This window comes from Lampris incognitus, chromosome 5 (assembly GCF_029633865.1).
Source record: "Lampris incognitus isolate fLamInc1 chromosome 5, fLamInc1.hap2, whole genome shotgun sequence".
NCBI lineage: Eukaryota > Metazoa > Chordata > Actinopteri > Lampriformes > Lampridae > Lampris > Lampris incognitus.
In genome coordinates this window covers 55,137,269-55,154,923 of record NC_079215.1, presented here as the reverse complement: position 1 = coordinate 55,154,923, position 17,655 = coordinate 55,137,269, and the positions used below count along the sequence as shown (strand labels likewise).

Genomic DNA, 17,655 nt, shown 5'->3' with positions numbered 1-17,655 from the left:
TGATATGGTAGACTTGGATAAATCGAATCTGTATATGCTATATCTTTAACAGACAGATTAAGCTTCAGTCACAGTAAAAGGACCATGAAGTGCTGAAAATTTGTCAAGAACTCTGTGTTAAAGGTATATATGGCTCAACAAAGCTAAATACTGAAGATAGTGTGAGAAAATTTGGAAGCCCTGTGTATACTGCAACTTTTTTTGTCATCTTCCTTCAATGATTCTTCAGTAAAGGGTAACTTATCAAGCTTTGCTACCACATTTTCATACCTTTTTTCCAAGTCATAACATAAATCTCTTCACAGGTCATATCAGTTTGACAAGATACATCCTTTGTTACCAATGCGGTTTCGATGTATCTGTCCTTATTGTTCGGTAACTTGACAGGGGTCTGATTGCCTTAATCTTGGGTTGCCTGTTGTTGCTTCCGTTTTTGACCTCTACCTTAAATGAGAGGTCCAAAATTGGGCAACCCTGTGTTATAGAGCCCAAAGAGATGATGTCCACATCAAATGAGAAATACTGAGTATAGCACATCCAAGCGTTGACAGAAATCAGGCAAATGTAAAGTGTCAGATTGTCATGGGATGGATTGAGTGACAGGCCCGAGCCTGAGCAGAGGCAGTGTGTGGGTAGTGTTGAGACAAGAGCCCCGATACAGAACTGATGCTGCACTGGTTAAACCTCAAAACAGGTAGGCCTAATATTTCTCCAGTGTCCCTGATATTATTGCTCATTATCATTCACTAGTAGCCTACTGAACATTGCAAAATATGTAATATTGGTACTGATCACCAATTTACCCACCACACCAGTAGTGTAGTGGATAAAAACTAAAGTCTCTGGAGTAAATTCTTTGGGTTGAAATCTACATGTATGCAGCAGAGGCCCCTGCTCAGTGCCTGCGACTATGTTATGACCGCTGGTGGGTTTCTTCCTGATCTTATCACCTTCATCGTGGACTGAAAAAGTGAAACACGTTATTACCATAGCCTCTGCTCCTGATCTGGTGTTAAACCACCTACTCTGACTACTGGTACGCAATGATAAAAAATTTTCTGGTTCTCTGAAACTGGGATTGAAATGATGGAAAATCCATAATTTCTGGAACCCTAAGTACTGGTACTGAATGATGTAAAATACATAAAGTGCCTCTCAAAATGATTTATGCAGTGGTGTGGCCTTAAAAGGCCAAACCACTTTCTCAATAGCTTCAATATGTTGTCTAAATTTCTACTACTACTCCTACTACTTTCGGCTGCTCCCGTTAGGGGTCGCCACAGTGGATCACCCATTTCCATTCCTTCCTGTCGTCTAAATTTTTAATCTAATAAATTCTTGTTTCCTCTAAATTGGGGTCAAAGTCTAGTAATAAAAATGAACACAGTGATCCATTCATGGTACATTACACCCACAAAACAGGGTAAGCTGTGAGCCGAGCCTCGTTTTGCCATGTGACCAATTCATAAGGTGACAGACACAATAGTCATGTTAAATTCTTATTTAACAGTAGTCAAAAGTGAGGCGACTTTCGGTCAGTTATCTCGTCAAGCTGGTCACATGACATAACAAGGCTCATAGCTTACCCTGTTATATGGAGTGCTTCAATCGTCCTCCTGATTTCTATTACTGCACTTGATCTCTGACCCCCCGACTTACAGGAACATGAATATATCGTGCCTGAGAGCCTCACCCGGCAGCCCGTCTCTGTTTTCCCTTATTTCTTCGAAAGTGCAGCTTGAGAGATCATGAAGTGAGCGCGATTTTGAATAGCGCGCACATGGGGCTGCCAGCTGCCTACCAGTTGGTAGGCAATATGGCGCCCGTGTAGCCAGTTGGTCAGACTCTCTCCTTTCATGACCTACGTCACGCGTAGTATGCGCGCGCAGTTTGGCGGCAAACGAGGCGACTTCTTCATCTCCAGTCAATGCAGAGTGCAAGTGGATTTTTGATCGATTGACATTTACATTTTTGAAATGTCCTCCTGTTGTGTTGTGGGTTGCCAGAACAGGTCTAGCAAAACTAAAGGTATTAATTTCTACCGCATTCCATCAGGGAAAAGACCGTTCGATAGACCCTTTCGTGAGCTACGTCACGCATAGCCTGCGCGCGCATTTTGGCAGCAAAATCACGTGATCACTGTTTACCAACTGTAAAAGGGTCTATACGCGGCGCTGTCCTGGTCGTTGCACTAGCGCCCCCTCTGGTCGGCCGGGGCGCCTGTTCGGAGGGGAGGGGGGAACTGGGGAGGGGGGGTAGCGTGACTCTCCCACGCGCTACGCCCCGCTGGTGAAATTCCTCACTGTCAGGTGAAAAGAAGCGGCTGGCGACGCCGTATGTATCGGAGGAGGCATGTGGTAGCCCCCCCCCCCAAAAAACCCCCATACCTCTGTACTTTTGACTCCTTTCTTCCTCATCTTCCTCCTCTTTCTAAACTGCGCCCCTGGTGGCTTTGAGCTTTCCAGTAGTACAGACAGAACGGCAGAAAATGTCAACAGTTGCAGTGAACTCTGTGGTTGCACTCAACCACCATCCACACCTGGCCCCTCTCCCACTGTCTCTCTCATCAAATGGTAAATCAAAAATCAACTCTTTCATAACAAATAAATATTAACGCATGCATTATTCTTTTTATTTTATAATAATTGAAAATACATATAGATCAAATTGCTCCCAATATCTATATATTTTAAGGGGCGGGGGTGGTGCCCTAGGCGACCACCTAGGTTGCCTATGCCTAGAAACGTCCCTGTCTGTACCCTATGACAGTCATAACTAAATCTCACAACATGTCGTCATCTTTCGCTCAGTGTGTAGCTGTCTACGTGTTTTACAAGAGGTAGTTCTCATTCTTGAAGCCTCGGGCGAGGGTACGGCTTCTGAACCTTAAGTGAGAAGTCCACGATTGGGCAACCCTGTGTTATACAGCCCAAAGAGATGATGTCCACATCAGATGAGAAGTACTGGGGCAGATTCTCTGGCGTCACTCCTCCGCTGGCCTCTACTAATAGGGCGGGGAACTCTTCCTTCAAGATGCGAGCTGCACTGTGGAGCTCCTAATAGAACAAGATGGGGAAGGGGGTGTAGAATCAGATTCTTAAGATGACACCGGGTAGGGGAGCTGCGCTTTGGTCGTGGATGTCATCTTGCTTTTATACCTGAGGTTTTAAGTTGTCCAGCATGACGATATCCGCTCCTGCTTGGGCCGCCTCGCTGGCCTCTTCCCCGGAGCTGCACTCCACCTCAATCTTACTGCTGAAGCCACACACCCCGCGAGCAGCCTTCACAGCCTGGTGCACACACACGGAAACAAATAAGGTCAAATACATTTTTTTTTAGATACATTTATTTCTGATTTTTCCCTTTTTTCCTCCCAATTTAGTGGCCAATCGATCCCTAGTTTAATTCAAACACCCACCCTCGTACTGCATGCCACCCTCGTACTGCATGCGTTCGCTAACTGCATCTCTCCGGCCGGCAGTCTCGAAGGAGTCGCCTCGCCACTTTCGTGACAAGGCGACTCCAGGCCGAACCACTGCTTTTTTCCGACACACACAGAGACGCATTGACGTGATGAACACAAGCCGACTCTGCCCCCCCTCCCGAAGACAGCGTTGCCAATGATGGCTGCTTCGTCGAGTCCGGCCGTAGTCGGATCTGACGAGACCGGGGCGCGAACCCCGGTCCCCAGTGGGCAACTGCATCGAGCTACACCACCGCGGACCCACTAGGTCAAATACATTTTTAGCAAATTTCCACCCTACAAGTACTCAACAAAGGCTTCCCACCAATGAACTGGCCCTTTTCGAAGCATCCAAGGAGACTAAAAGCTACAACCCTCATGATTTACAAGCAAACAAGCATCCTTTTCGAAACTTTCCGTTGCTGGTGTTTTCGATAACTATGACCTCTAATTCAATGAGAAATAACTGCAGTACTTCCATCCATCCATCCATTATCCAAACCGCTTATCCTGCTCTCAGGGACGTGGGATGCTGGGGCCTATCCCAGCAGTCACTGGGCATCAAGCGGGGAAAATTATTAATTAGCATCCAGGCGAAGTTTAATTCTGCTCACTGGACATTTCTATCCTTCAGTTCTGAAGAAGCCACCCAGATGAATGGTGAGACCTCTTCAAACTGAAAACCAGTGCCCAGTCAACAGGTTTCAACCTCTCCTGGATATTTTACTAACTGGGCTGACTTAAATGAGTAAACACGGACAATATTGATTAGCGTTGATTAAACAAAGTATGACGCTGCTGTGGAGTTCAACAAAAATAAGCATTAAAAGTGAGAACGTATAGTTTTGTTTTTTGTTTTTTTTAAACAATTTTAACTCAAGAAGTTCAACTTTCAAAGTGCCCGTAATGGAGCCGTCTACCCGGGTGATACTTCCTGATGCCCAGACGTGGTTGTCCTTGAGCATCACCATTCCGCTCAGGTCCTGCCTGTGCATAGACACACCGCCAACCAGCATGGCGTACTTCTCCACCAGTCGGAAGCCGGGGGTGGTCTTGCGCGTGCCTGCCACTTCTCCACGCCAGCCTGCAGCTGTTGCTAGTGTCCGAAGCTGAGAGCAGCGGGTGGCTATCCCAGAGGCCCGAGCCAGGCAGTTGAGAGCTGGTCTCTCACCAAGGAGGAGGCACCTTGCTGGGCCTCTCACAACAGCAGTCAGCGTGACAGCTTCCGGACCTGAGGGTGGTGATTTAGGGACATTATGTGACTGACGCCAAACAACTTGGGGTGGAATTTCTCAGACATTTTGGGTATGCTCGTCTGTGTAAAAAAAAAAATAAAAAAAATTCACAATCATTAAATGAAATCTTGATAAAAGTAAGCCTTATAATTGAGACGAATGAACCTGAATCGAATTGGTTGACGCCGTCTTGTGATGTATGTGGTATGATTTGGGCCACTAGCAATAGATACGAATGTATGCACTTCCGGTTGTGTAAGGTGCTTTGGCTGAAAGTATCCAACAAAAGCAAAGCCTATGTTTTATATTTATTTATTTATTTTTGGAGGAGCGCCCGTCTATCCCCCAAAATTCTCGCCAACTTCTACCGCTGCACCATAGAGAGCATCCTGACCAGCTGCATCTCAGTGTGGTACGGCGACTGCACCTCAGCAGACCAGAAAGCTCTGCGGCGGGCCATCGAGGCGAATTGAATTGAACTGAATTGATACCTACCCATCTCGGCTCCCTCCTGGTACACCCATTCCACCGCACAGCCAACCTCAGCGAGTACTGCTGTGAAGAAGGGGCCTCCCGCCAGTACACTGCATGGTGTTTTACACAGCAGCACGGCCTCGACCTCCTGCGACCCCACACAAACACCAGCAGGGTCAAAGTTCGGCGTGTCCTCTGCCAGCCACCCCCTTGCCAGCTGGCTCAGGGTGTGAGGCGGGATAGCGTGGGCTGCTTCATGTTTGAGGAGAGACATCTCGAAATGTGTTACCTACACGGGGAGGTAAGTGTTTCCTGTGGGGAATGTAAATGAGAAATATCTAATTTACATAACCAGAAACTTTCAAGGTGCCACCGTAGTTTCGCAGCTTGCTTACTAACTGCATGGAGAAATTCAAAGTTTCTCAATCCATCCATCCATGATCCGAGCCGCTTATCCTGCTCTCAGGGTCACGGGGATGCTGGAGCCTATCCCAGCAGTCACCGGGTGGCAGGCTGGGAGACACCCTGGACAGGCCGCCAGACCATCCACACAGGGCTGAAAGTTTCTCAAGTGTTGTAACCAAAATACCACGTCTTTGTAGAGCCCTCTGCACTGGGACCCTACCTCTCATCTTATGCAGTGAATGACAAAGCAAAGCTGATAACGCTTGAATTAAAGGCATATTAAGTAGCTGTGGGGTCATGAAAGCAGTGAGAAGACAGTGAGCGTCCTTGATCCTTCGTGGACCTTCCTGAGCATAAGGAAAATAAGACTGCAACAAGAGGGGGGGGGGGGACCAAAACGAAGAGTCCGAGCATTTTCTACAAATGACACGAATGTTCTTTTAAGAAAAGGTCAGAGTAACCAATTTCCATTGTGTCGTATTGAAATTTACGTCCAAATAATATCCTTTTTTGGATGACAGCGGATTTACAATTTGTGCTCAGATATGTGTGACTCCTGTTCGACACCGTTTGAGCCCATCAGCGCTGCGCGTTCCTCGTGACTGGTGCGCTGCTGTCCAGCTGGACGAACATGGTCGCTGTGGGACTCGTTACTGTGTAGCGGCTCGGCGCTGCACGAGACCACCGGGACAAGCGTTTGCCGTGCGGCGCCGGCGGGCTACTCTACGATACAACTCCGAAACTGTGCTCCCGTTGCGGTAGACGTCGTATTAGTGGTTCAACCACACACCAGTGCGCGTATGAAACGAAAGGGGAATGTCTTGGCCATACTCACTTGTAAAATTCAGCAATATCCGACATACAGGTATATATAGAGTCGACAGAGGTCTTGGCCGGGTCTCTGTGGGGGTCTAACGTGTGCAGCACCCTGAGCAGCTTTCGCAGAGGCGGAATTTGACCTCCTGCTGATGTTGGAATGTTTACCCGCGGACCGAATTAGTCGGCCCGGCATCGATTATTTCACTGGCTGAACCTCTATATCATCCTCCTCCTCCTCCTCCTCTATGCATTTTGCAACAAGTGAAAGAAACACTCGCACAGAGAAGCGGTTTAGCGCTGGGCGCCCTCTGAATAACACACCACCATCTTGGCCTTGCCCAGACCCAGACCACGTTGCTGGTAGAAGCGGGATGCTTTTTATGTGAGTTTCACGTAAAAGGGCCGACCTGCGACCGTCAGAACAACAAAACCTTAAGATTTGCTGCATTCGAGACGTCTTCACCAAAGCGTAATGAGCCGTTAAACGTTTGTACGGCAGATTATTTTTAGGCTCGGCTTCCCACATCTTTATTTGCATAACGACACGAACCGCAGTCCCAAGGAGCGTGCGCAGTACGCGGCTTTGAGAGAGAGAGAGCGCGCGCGCGCGCGCGATTGTTTACAAAAATGGGCGGTGACGTAATTCGTCTGCGCTGACTTGCGCGCTACCCACGACCACGAACGCAGAGGCTTGAGTCTTCACACCCAGCTCGAGAACAAGGAAGTGGAAGTGTACACATGGAGGGTGTGTCTTTTCCTGCCGATATAGTCGTTATTTAAAAATCCCCCCCCCAAAAAAAACAAAAAAAACCAAAGTCCTCCTTGGACAAATAATGGGGGACTCGGCCAAGGCTAAGCGGCGGGAGCAGTTAAAGCGCTGGTCTGGCTCCTGCACCGACAGAGAGCCGGCTGTGCCCAGGCGGAGGTGGCGGGGTGATGTCGAGGACGGCGGCGACCCGGAGGCCGTGGACGACGGCCGCAGAGGGGACCGGCGCTGCGACGGAGACGGGAACAAGGCGAGCCCCGAGGGGAGCGCCGGATCGACCAGTCACCTACTCAAACGAAGGTTAGTCAACCCCCCCCCCCCGTGTAACGTGTCCGGTCGCTGGCTAACGCTCGGCTAGCTTCCCGCGTCCGGGAAGCTAGCCGAGCGTCGTGCGTGGGCTTGTAGCGCGGAGCTTCCCCCCCGCCGACGTCAGTGCGGCTCAATTAGCGGTGCCAAACATCCAGTAATGCCAGCAAGCTGCGTACGCACCCCCCCCCCTCACCCCCACACCCCCTCTCAGGCGAAAGGTCAGATTTGACAGAGCCGCAGAGTTCCTGGCTGCCTGCGCCAGCGGAGACACGGAGGAGGCCCGGGAGATGCTGAAGGAGGCGAGAGAGACGGACAGGGAGGATGGCGGCGAGCTGGCGGAGATCATCAACTGTGCCAACGCAGACGGGATCACTGCCCTCCACCAGGTGAGAGGGGGGGGGGATCGGCGGCGGTTAACGGCGTTGCCAGCGTTTTGGCAGCGAGCGGCTGCGTTTTCTGTGCTTACACCGTTGCGTCTCTGCGCAGGCTTGCATCGACGGCAGCATGGCGACAGTCTCCTTCCTTCTGGCCCGCGGTGCCAACGTGAACCAAGTGGACAGCGAGGGCTGGACCCCACTGCACGTCGCCGCGTCCTGTGGCCACCTGGATATCACAGAGTATGTTGCCGGTGGAAGTCGACAGTGTGATGAGTGTGCTCTCTGCAACTGTGGTGGTTTGACTGTGCTGTGTGGGTGCCAGGCTATTCCTGCTCTCAACAATACTGACATTGTAGTCCTGTTTGGCAAGGCCACAAAAGTATGACGAAACTGGTGCACACATGCACAGCCAAAAATACTTCAGAAACCCTTTTTGCTCTTTCTTAGTTATCTCTGCATAATGGAAACATCTGTTGGCCCATTTCTGTGTTCTCAACTTGAAGTCACCGCCCATCTTTTTCGTTTTTCTGTGTACCCTGGGTGATTTGTAATAAGCTGTCTCCACTAGATGTTGTTGATATGTGGATGTTTGTTTCGTCTGCCCCATCTTCTGGTTTTGGTAGTTTCCTCCTTGAGCAGGGTGCCTCTCTCTCTGCTGTGAACTGTGATGGCGATGTTCCCCTCGACATTGCGGAGGACGAGGCCACGGAGTTGCTGCTTCAAGAGTACACCCAGAGACAGGGTGAGTACTGCGCTTAATCGACTGAACATACCCAGAATTGACCACGACTTTGTCGCTTTTAACATTTCTGGGACTTTTAGTACTGGATGGTGTGCACTGATTTTGACATGCACAGGCAAAGCGTATGTGTTTGTTATTGGTGTGTTCTGTTGGAAATACGTCAAACCCTTTTTCATTATTAGACAACTGGGTTGGATGTCCTTTGGATTTTAACGATTCTGAGTCCGATTCTGCTTGTCGCTTCTGGTTCTTAACAATTCTCAATTCCGATTCTTTGAGGGGTGGTATCAAAACACGTCACATACGTATGTCACAGAAAAAACCCCTTTTTTTAAAAAAAAACCTTTACACAAGTCGTATTCATATTCATATATTCGCTGCCCTGCGATGGCGTGGCGGCCTGTCCAGGGTGTCTCCCCGCCTGCCGCCCAATGACTGCTGGCATAGGCTCCAGCATCCCCGCGACCCTGAGAGCAGGATAAGCGGTTCAGCTAATGGATGGATGGATGTCATATTCAGTCATAGTCATATTCACAATTGAATTCATACAGTTTATGGAACCTGTACATTAATTTCATACAGTTTAATTGGGTTGCTGTTATTAAATGATATGATTCCATAATAATCCGTTCAGTCTTTTTTTATTCACTGTACTGTAACTAACACTAAAACCTGCTGAAATGACAACACGGAAACGGTCTTAAAAACCAATTTTTTTGCAGTTTAGAGAGCTGCAGCCCATGTGGGGGTTGAGAGAGAAGTAGCTAGGTACGTCTGTGGATGTTCCTCTACGAAAAAATACATTGCCGTATTTGCACAAATTTGACAGTTTTTAGCAATTCGGTCAAGTATAGCATGTTTGCTGTATCGCTGTTAAGAGTAAGACAAACATTTAACTGAGGGTTGACTGAGGAGGACGAGGCATGTGAGGGAGAGGGAGTCCAGTGCAACACATCAAACACTGTACACTCGTTGATTTGTATATCATGCTGGCGAAGGTGTTTTGTCATTGTTAGTAGTGTATCCTCCCTTGCACAAAATAAGTTTGGCACAGGTGTTACACTGCCAGGCCGTCATTTTTTCGAACAAAATGAAGCCACGCTTTTGAGCTCTACCCAGACTTGAGTGCTCACCACTCTTATTGATCTTCCCATTCAATCCATCCATTATCCAAACTGCTTATCCTGCTCTCAGGGTCACAGGGATGCTGGAGCCTATCCCAGCAGTCATTGGGGGGCAGGCAGGGAGACACCCTGGACAGGCCATCACAGGGCCACTAAAGTTACCAGGAAAGAAGAGGATATTAATATGAATAGAACAGTCTCTTTAATAGTTACATTCATGTGGAATTAATTTATATTTTACAAATATTGATCTTCCCACAAAACAAAAACAAAATGTATTGCCTTGCGCAGCGTCATCCAGTCCAGAAAGAGCACCAGTGTGTATCTTTGGAAACAGGAAGACATGCATGCATTCAATTCGCATGATTATTGGCGCAGCCGTGCAGACGGTTAGCCAGGTCATGGTACTGAAACTGAAACTACCATGAGTGATATTTGTTTAGGAACTAATAAGCAGAATCAAAATTGAATTTCGCGCACTGGGACGGTTTGCAGCTGAGTGTGAAATGGCCAGAATGAGAGAATCAGCACTTCCAAGTCTGAGGCCATGGTTCTCTACCAGAAAATGGTGGATTGCTCCCTCCGGGTTGGGGATGAGTTGTTGCCTCTAGTGAAGTAGTTCAAGTATCTCGGGTCTTGTTCACGAGTGAGGATAGGATGGTGTGGGAGATTGACAGGCGGATTGGTGCAGCATCAGCAGTAATGCGGACATTGTACTGGACTGTTGTAAAGAGGGAGCTGAGCTGGAGGGCAAAGCTCTCAATTTACCAGTCAGTCTTCGTTCCAACCCTCACCTATGGTCATGATCTTTGGGTAGTGACCGAAAGGGTGAGCTCGCGGGTACAAGCGGCTGAAATGAGTTTCCTCCGTAGGGTGTTTGGGCTCAGCCATAGAGATAGGGTGAGGAGCTCGGACATCCGGAGGGAGCTCGGAGTAGAGCCGCTGCTCCTTCACATTGAAAGGAGCCAGTTGAGGTGTTTCGGGCATCTGATTAGGATGCCTCCTGGGCGCCTTCCTTTGGAGGTGTACTGGGCACGGCCAACTGGGAGGAAACCCCGGGATAGACCCAGAACTTGCTGGAGGGACTACATGTCCCATCTGGCCTGGGGACACCTTGGGATCCCCCAGGAGGAGCTGGAGGGCGTTGCTGGGGAGAGGGATGTCTGGAGTGCCCTACTTAACTTGCTGCCACCACGACCCGACCCTGGAAAAGTGGCTGAAGATAAATGAATGAATGAATGAAAATTAAATTTCTTAATGATGCCATTGTAATTTTAGAACCGGTTCTAACTTGGAACTGGTTCTTGCTGCCCAACCCTATTAGACGAGTAAGTTTGCATACTTGAATTAGACCTGAGAGTTGAATTTAACGTGGTAGGATGCTCATGTTAGAATCAGAATCAGAATCAACTTTATTGGCCAAATGTGTCTAGTACGCACACGAGGAATTTGACTCCAGTACACAGCAGCTTCTAGCACTTGCAGACATCACTCACGCAGAAAAAGAAAAGAAAAGAAAAACAAAACAAAATAACAGACAAATAAGAATAAAAAAAAACCCAGAAGAAATAAATGGAACAACTGCAGGACATTGGCAGCAAGCATGTATGCACAACAGGTATGTCGCTACTATACAGAGTTTTGTGATGGTTGAGTAATCAACAACCTATGCCCATATATTATACCGTATTGCTTATATTATATTGCCCATCCAATATACCATATACCATACCACAACTCTACAACCCCTCATCCCCATATACAGTGCTTTATACTCGCACTATATTACACTATATTATCTTATGTACCAGAAGTATACACTATATATTCACCTACCATGCTTATCACACATAAGGCCCTACATTGTCTTGCCCCTTTATACATTTGCGAACTTCTGCATCCTTACTCCACCTCTAGGCCGCACAGTTCATCCAACCAGGGTCTCTTAACTGTACCCCGTTCCCTCCGCAAATCCAGTGGTGACTATGCTTTTGCCGTAAGTGCCCCCGTCCCTCTGGAACACAACCCCCCCACCCACCCGCCCCGTAAGATCAACTGAGTCTGTTAACAGCTTTAAAAAACTTCTCAAAACCCAACTCTACCGACTTGCCTCCCCTGTAATGGGGCTGTAATTTTTACTTTTCTGTATATAACTGAAAATGTATGTTGTTTGTTTTTTCTGTATCTTGTGCAGCACTTTGTAACTTTGTTTTAAAAGTTGCTATAAGAATAAACTCTAACTTACCTCACAACTACATACTATATCAGTATCAGGATCATGTTTATCGGCCATGTAGGTTTGCACCACATGGAATTTGGCTCCAGTTTTGTGGCTCTCTCAGTGTACTTAACAGAATAACAACACAACAACGCAACAATCTTCAGATATATACACAAGGATTAACTTATACAGGCGAAATAAGAGGTGATAATGTGCAATGGTGCAGAGAATATATCAAAGATGCTGAAATAGATTTTAGCAGGTTACTTGCATACATGCCTGAGGTAGATGGACATGACAGAGCGTACCAGTATACATACAATGTACAGTACATTATATATAAAATGGTTGGATTTATTTAACAGTGTTAAGCATTAATTTGAATGACAGCATGTGGAAAGAAACTGTTTTTATATCTTATTGTTTGGGGGTGCTCTGTAGCGCCTACCAGAGAGGAGGCGTTGGAACAGGTTGTGACCAGGATGTGGTGGGTCTACAGGGATGTTGCTTGCTTGTTTCCTGAGTCTGGAGATGTACAGTGCCTTGCAAAATCTGGAGATGTACAGTGCCTTGCAAAATTAAATCAGAATCGGAAACACTTTGTGATTTCATTTCATGCACTTGCGCACATGAAATGAAATGAAACATCGTTTCCCCCAGCCCACAGCAGTGCAACACAATGACAAAAACACATATCCAAAAACTACAAGAACACATATATCCAAAATAACACAAACTAAACCACTCAACAACAAAAAAAATCACTGTCCAGCCAAGATGGCTGTCAAAACTGCCAGTCTGCATGGACTAGCAGTTGGCTTAGCCTGCCCCACTTCCACATCCTGTCAGACCACCCTCGGTGTTACCTCTTTGAGCAGAGCTCCAGGTAGGGCCATGGTCCCTGGACCCACAGGATGCAGCAGACCAAGCTCTCCCAGCCAATCCAGCGCCAGCTCTCCCAGCCATTAAATGAAGACAAACTTAGATGCAGGCATGGACAAAGACACTGCATGAACAGTACTGGGCAAGCCCACCGCAGACGTGAATTCGCGCCGCCATCTTCCCACACTGGCACTGGGTGAGGCCGCTGCAAACGTGAATTTGCACCACCATAAAATTTGAAAAAATTATGTTTCGCTGACTTTGTAAATAAATTAAGAACTAAAATATAGTGCTTGCGTAAGTATTCAACCTCCACATATCAATACTTTGTAGAGTACCCTTTTACTGCAATAACAGCCATGATTCTCTTGGGGTAAATATGTACAAGCTTTGCACTTTCTTCTGGAGTAATTTTTGCCCATTCTTCTTGGCAGAATTTGCACAGGTCTTGCAGGTTGGTGGGATGGCACCTCTGGACTGCTACTTTCAGTCTGTGCCACAGATTTTCAATGGGGTTGAGGTCCGGACTTTGACTTGGCCACTCCAAAACGTTCACCTTTTTGTTGCTGAGCCATGCAGTTGTTACTTTAGCCTTGTGCTTAGGATCATTGACCTGCTGGAAGGTGAACCTTCTCCCAAGCTTCAGTTTTATGGCAGGCTGCAACAGGTTTTCTTCCAATATTTCCCTATATTTAGCTCCATCCAGTCTTCCCTCAATTTGAATAAGGTTCCAAGTGCCTGCAGATGAAAAGCAACCCCATAGCATTATGCTGCCGCCGCCGTGCTTCACTGTAGGGAGGGTGTTTTTTAGGGCGTGAGCATTGTTAGGTTTTTGCCACAACGCTTGCCATAACACTTTGAGTTTTGGCCAAAAAGTTCTCATTTCACCTCCGACCACAAAACCTTTACCCACATCTTAACTGGGTCTCTCTCATGCTTGGCAGCAAACTCTAAGCGTGCTTTTATATGCATAGTTTTGAGCAACGGCTTCTTTCTTGCCGCCCACCCATACAGGCCAGATTGATGGAGAGCCCGTGATATGGTTGACTCATGCACATTTACTCCAGTTTCAGCCACTGACCTCTGGAGCTTCTCCAAAGTGATCGCAGGATCATCTGTGGCTTTCCTATCCAGTCCACGTCTTGCTTGGACACTTAGCTTTGAGAGACGGCCTGTCCTACATAGCATCTGGGTGGTGTGATGCAGCTTCCACTTTCTGACAATGGATCCAACAGTGTTCTGTGGGACATCCAAACACTTGGATATTGTTTTGTATCCCTTTCCCACTTTCTGCATTTTAATCACTTTGTCTTCAGTATTATGCTCCTTTGTCTTTATTTTCTGATGGCGTTCACATCCAGCTAATGAACTTTACTCAGAGCGCTTTTTATACCCATAAGAGACCGTTACTTTAATATCTTACATGTGCACACTAATTATGTCCAATTGCGTTAACCTGAGTTTGTTTTAGGAATAATTTGTCATTTATGTAAACTTGGAGCTTTCAGAGCACAAGGGATTGAATACTTATGCAAGCACTATATGTTAGTTTTTAATTTGTTAATAAAAATTCAGCAAAAAAAATTATTTTGGCTATGGGAACATGCTGTTAGAGTGTATGGGTTCACACAAATAGCATTGTTCAGGAAAAGATGTGTGAGTATAATCCAGAAATTAGTGGTGACTATCAGGGGGGTTGAATACTTTTGCAAGGCACTGTACAAGTCCTTTAATGGAGGGCACATTGGCACCAATGATTTTCTTTGCAAGCGTAACTGTTCATCGTAGTCTGTCCATGTCCTGTTTGGTGGCCGATCTAAACCAGACAGTGATAGGTGTGCAGAGGATAGACTGAATTATTTCAGTGTAGGACTGAATCAGCAGTTCCTGAGGCAGGTAAATTTCTTGAGGTGGCAGAGAAAATGCATCCCCTGCTGGACCTGTTTTGATTATTGTGTCTATGTTTGATGCCCACCTTAGGTCCTGGGAGATGGTGGAATCCAGAAATTTGTAGGTTTTCACCGCAGACACTGTGCTGTTGAGTATGGTGAGGGGGGCAGTGTTGGGGGGGCTCCTCCTGAAGTCTACTGTCATCTCCACTGTTTTGAGCATGTTCAGCTCCAGGTTGTTATGGCCACACCAGAGGGCCAGATGATCCAACCTCCTATCTATATGCAGACTCGTCACCATCCCGGTTAAGGCCAATGATGGTTGTGTTGTCCGCAAACTTCAGGAGTCACCAGACGGGTCACCTAAGGTGCAGTCATTTGTGTAGAGGGAGAAGAGCAGAGGGGCGAGCACACATCCCTAGGGGGCGTCAGTGCTGATTGTCTTGGTGTTGGATGTGATTTTCTCCAGCCTCACCAGCTGCATCCTTTCTGTCAGGAAGTTTTTAATCCACTGGCAGACCGGGGGCTGGTACAGTGAGCCGGGTGAGTTTGGAGTGGAGGATATCGGGGACAATGGTGTTGAATGCTGAACTGAAGTCCACAAACGGGACCCTTGCGTATGTTCCATGGGAGTCGAGGTGTTGGAAGATGTAGTGCAATGCCATGTTGACTGCGTCCTCCACTGACCTGTTTGTTCAGTAGGCAAACTGCAGAGGGTCGAGCAGGGGGCCTGTGATTTCCTTCAGGTGGGCCAACGCCAGTCTCTCGAAGGATTTCATGACCACAGATATTAGGGCAATGGGCCTGTAGTCATTTAATCCTGTGATACGGGGTTTCTTGGAGACCGGGATGATAGTAGAGCTCTTGAAGCAGGAGGGGACTTCACACAGCTGCAGTGATCTGTTGAAGATGGTCACAGCTTTTACAAATTGTGAAATGTTGTGAACTCTTCATATGATTGCGGGACTATCCACAATAATTGGTGACTTTTTAATCCTGACCATTAAAACATTGTCCAACATCATTTAGAATTATAAAAAACCTTCAAATTCGCCTCACAGTAAGAAGGTCCTGGGTTGAAACCCAGGGGTTGTCCAAACCTTGGGGGGGTCATCCCCAATTGTCCTCTGTGTGGAGTTTGTATGTTCTCTGCGTGTCTACTGTGGGTTTTCTCTGGGTGCTCCGGTTTCCCCCATCATCAAAAAGAAACATGCATGTTAGGATTTATACTCTGGTCAGTGCCCCTGATCAAGGCAATGGGAAAAGAGCTGGAGTTTGTCCCTGGGTGCCACAACACAGATCCTGAGTGCAGGTGGGGGTTCGGTGGGGAGGGGAGAGTGGCTGGCGGGGAGTTCAGTTGGTTGTGGCCGGAGAGGCTGAGGGGTGTGAAAGTTTAATTTTCAAACCTACAGTAAAATCCATTTAGATTATCAGCTAGTTGATGGTTCCCTGCAGTGGGGTGGGGGGTGGGGGGCTCCTGTAGTAATGTCTTTCAAGCCTCTCCAGACTGATGATGGGTTGTTGGCAGAAAACCTGGTTTTCACCTTTTCATAGTAGCACCTTTTTACCTCTCTGATATCCTTTGTGAGTGTATTTCTGGCTTTGTTGTACTGGATCCTATCTCCATTTCTGTAGGCTTCCTCTTTGGCTTGATGAAACTGCCTGAGTTTTGCTGTGAATCGGGGCTTATTTTTTGAAGGTACAGAAAGATTTGGTGGGCACACACGTCCTCAGAAAAGCTGATGTAAAATGTCACAGTGTCAGTAAGTTAGTCCAGGTCTGTAGATGCAGCCTCAAAAACACTCTTGTCAGTGCAGTTGAGACAGGCCTGGAGCTCCAGTTTTGTCTCATTGGTCCATATTATATTATGTACCCATGTTACAACCTCAACAATAATGGCAATAATTTGTAACCAGTATACAGCAGTTGTATGTGTATTTACAATTGCACATTTGTATTGCACAAACATTTGTATCGCACAAACATTTGTATCGCACATCTGGATTAAAAAGGTAGTGCACATCATAGATATGTAGTTAAGACATCTTGACCAGAGGGGGCTATTTACAAAGTGTCATATTTACACAATAAGTATCTATTCCTGCACCATACTGTTAAGTGTTCATGAGAGATTTCCTGCGGGCAAAAAATTGTTCCTGTGTCTGGTGGTTTTGGCGCCCAATGCTCTGTAGCACTTGCCAGAAGGTAGGAGTTCAAACAGACTGTGTCCTGGGTGTGGGGGGTCTGTGCTGATTCTGCTCACCCGTTTCCGTGCTCTGGATGTGTACAAGCCCTGCAGGATGGGCAGGGGAGTGCCAATGATTTTTTTCTGCTGTCCTTACTGTTCGCTGCAGTCTGTTCCAGGCCTTTTTGTTGCTGCTCTGAACCAAAGAGGGAGCAGTAGAGGGAGAAGAGCAGTGGGGAGAGGACACATCCCTGGGGAGCACCAGTGCTGACTGTCCGTATAACAGAAGTGACTTCCCCCCCAGCCTCACCTGCTGTTTCCTGCCTGTCAAAAAGTTGGTGATCCACTGACAGATAGCGGGGGATACAGAGAGAGAGTTTGGAGGAGAGGATTTCTGGAATGATGGTGTTGAATGCTGAGCTGAAGTCCACAAACAGGATGCTTGCGTATGTCGCTGGGCATTCAAGGTATTGCAGGATGTAGTGCAGTCCCATGTTGACTTCATCAACCACTAACCTGTTTGCCTGGTAGGCAAACTGTAGGGGTCCAGCAGGTGTCCTGTGATGTTCTTCAGGTGGGCCAACACCAGTCATTCAAAAGTCCTCACGACCACAGACGTCAGAGCGACAGGCCTGTAGTCATGCAGTCCTTTAATCAAGAGTTTCTTGGGGACAGGGATGATGGTGGAGCGTTTGAAGCAGGAAGGGACTTCACACAGTTCCAGGGATTTGTTGAAGAGTTGCATGAAGATTGGAGCCAGTTGG

General features: G+C 47.3%; 2 protein-coding genes across 2 annotated transcripts in view; one reads left to right on the top strand and one right to left on the bottom strand.

Annotated features, from left to right (window-relative positions):
- Positions 1–2,620: 2,620 nt before the first annotated feature.
- On the bottom strand, positions 2,621–6,530 carry LOC130113213 (nicotinate-nucleotide pyrophosphorylase [carboxylating]-like). Its single transcript, XM_056280770.1, has 5 exons — positions 6,413–6,530; positions 5,194–5,484; positions 4,384–4,694; positions 3,159–3,290; positions 2,621–3,056 (listed from the first exon to the last, which is right to left on the bottom strand). The coding sequence occupies exons 2-5, from the start codon at positions 5,444–5,446 to the stop codon at positions 2,847–2,849; spliced, it is 906 nt and encodes a 301-aa protein (XP_056136745.1). The 5' UTR covers positions 5,447–5,484; positions 6,413–6,530; the 3' UTR covers positions 2,621–2,846.
- Positions 6,531–7,034: 504 nt separating this feature from the next.
- The window catches only part of ppp1r12c (protein phosphatase 1, regulatory subunit 12C), a 32,708-nt gene continuing 22,087 nt past the window's right edge, over positions 7,035–17,655 (top strand). The window contains exons 1-4 of the mRNA XM_056280153.1: positions 7,035–7,462; positions 7,683–7,857; positions 7,958–8,088; positions 8,472–8,590. Coding sequence (XP_056136128.1) covers positions 7,230–7,462; positions 7,683–7,857; positions 7,958–8,088; positions 8,472–8,590 — 658 coding nt within the window. The 5' untranslated portion in view covers positions 7,035–7,229. The remainder of the gene's footprint in view (positions 7,463–7,682; positions 7,858–7,957; positions 8,089–8,471; positions 8,591–17,655) is intronic.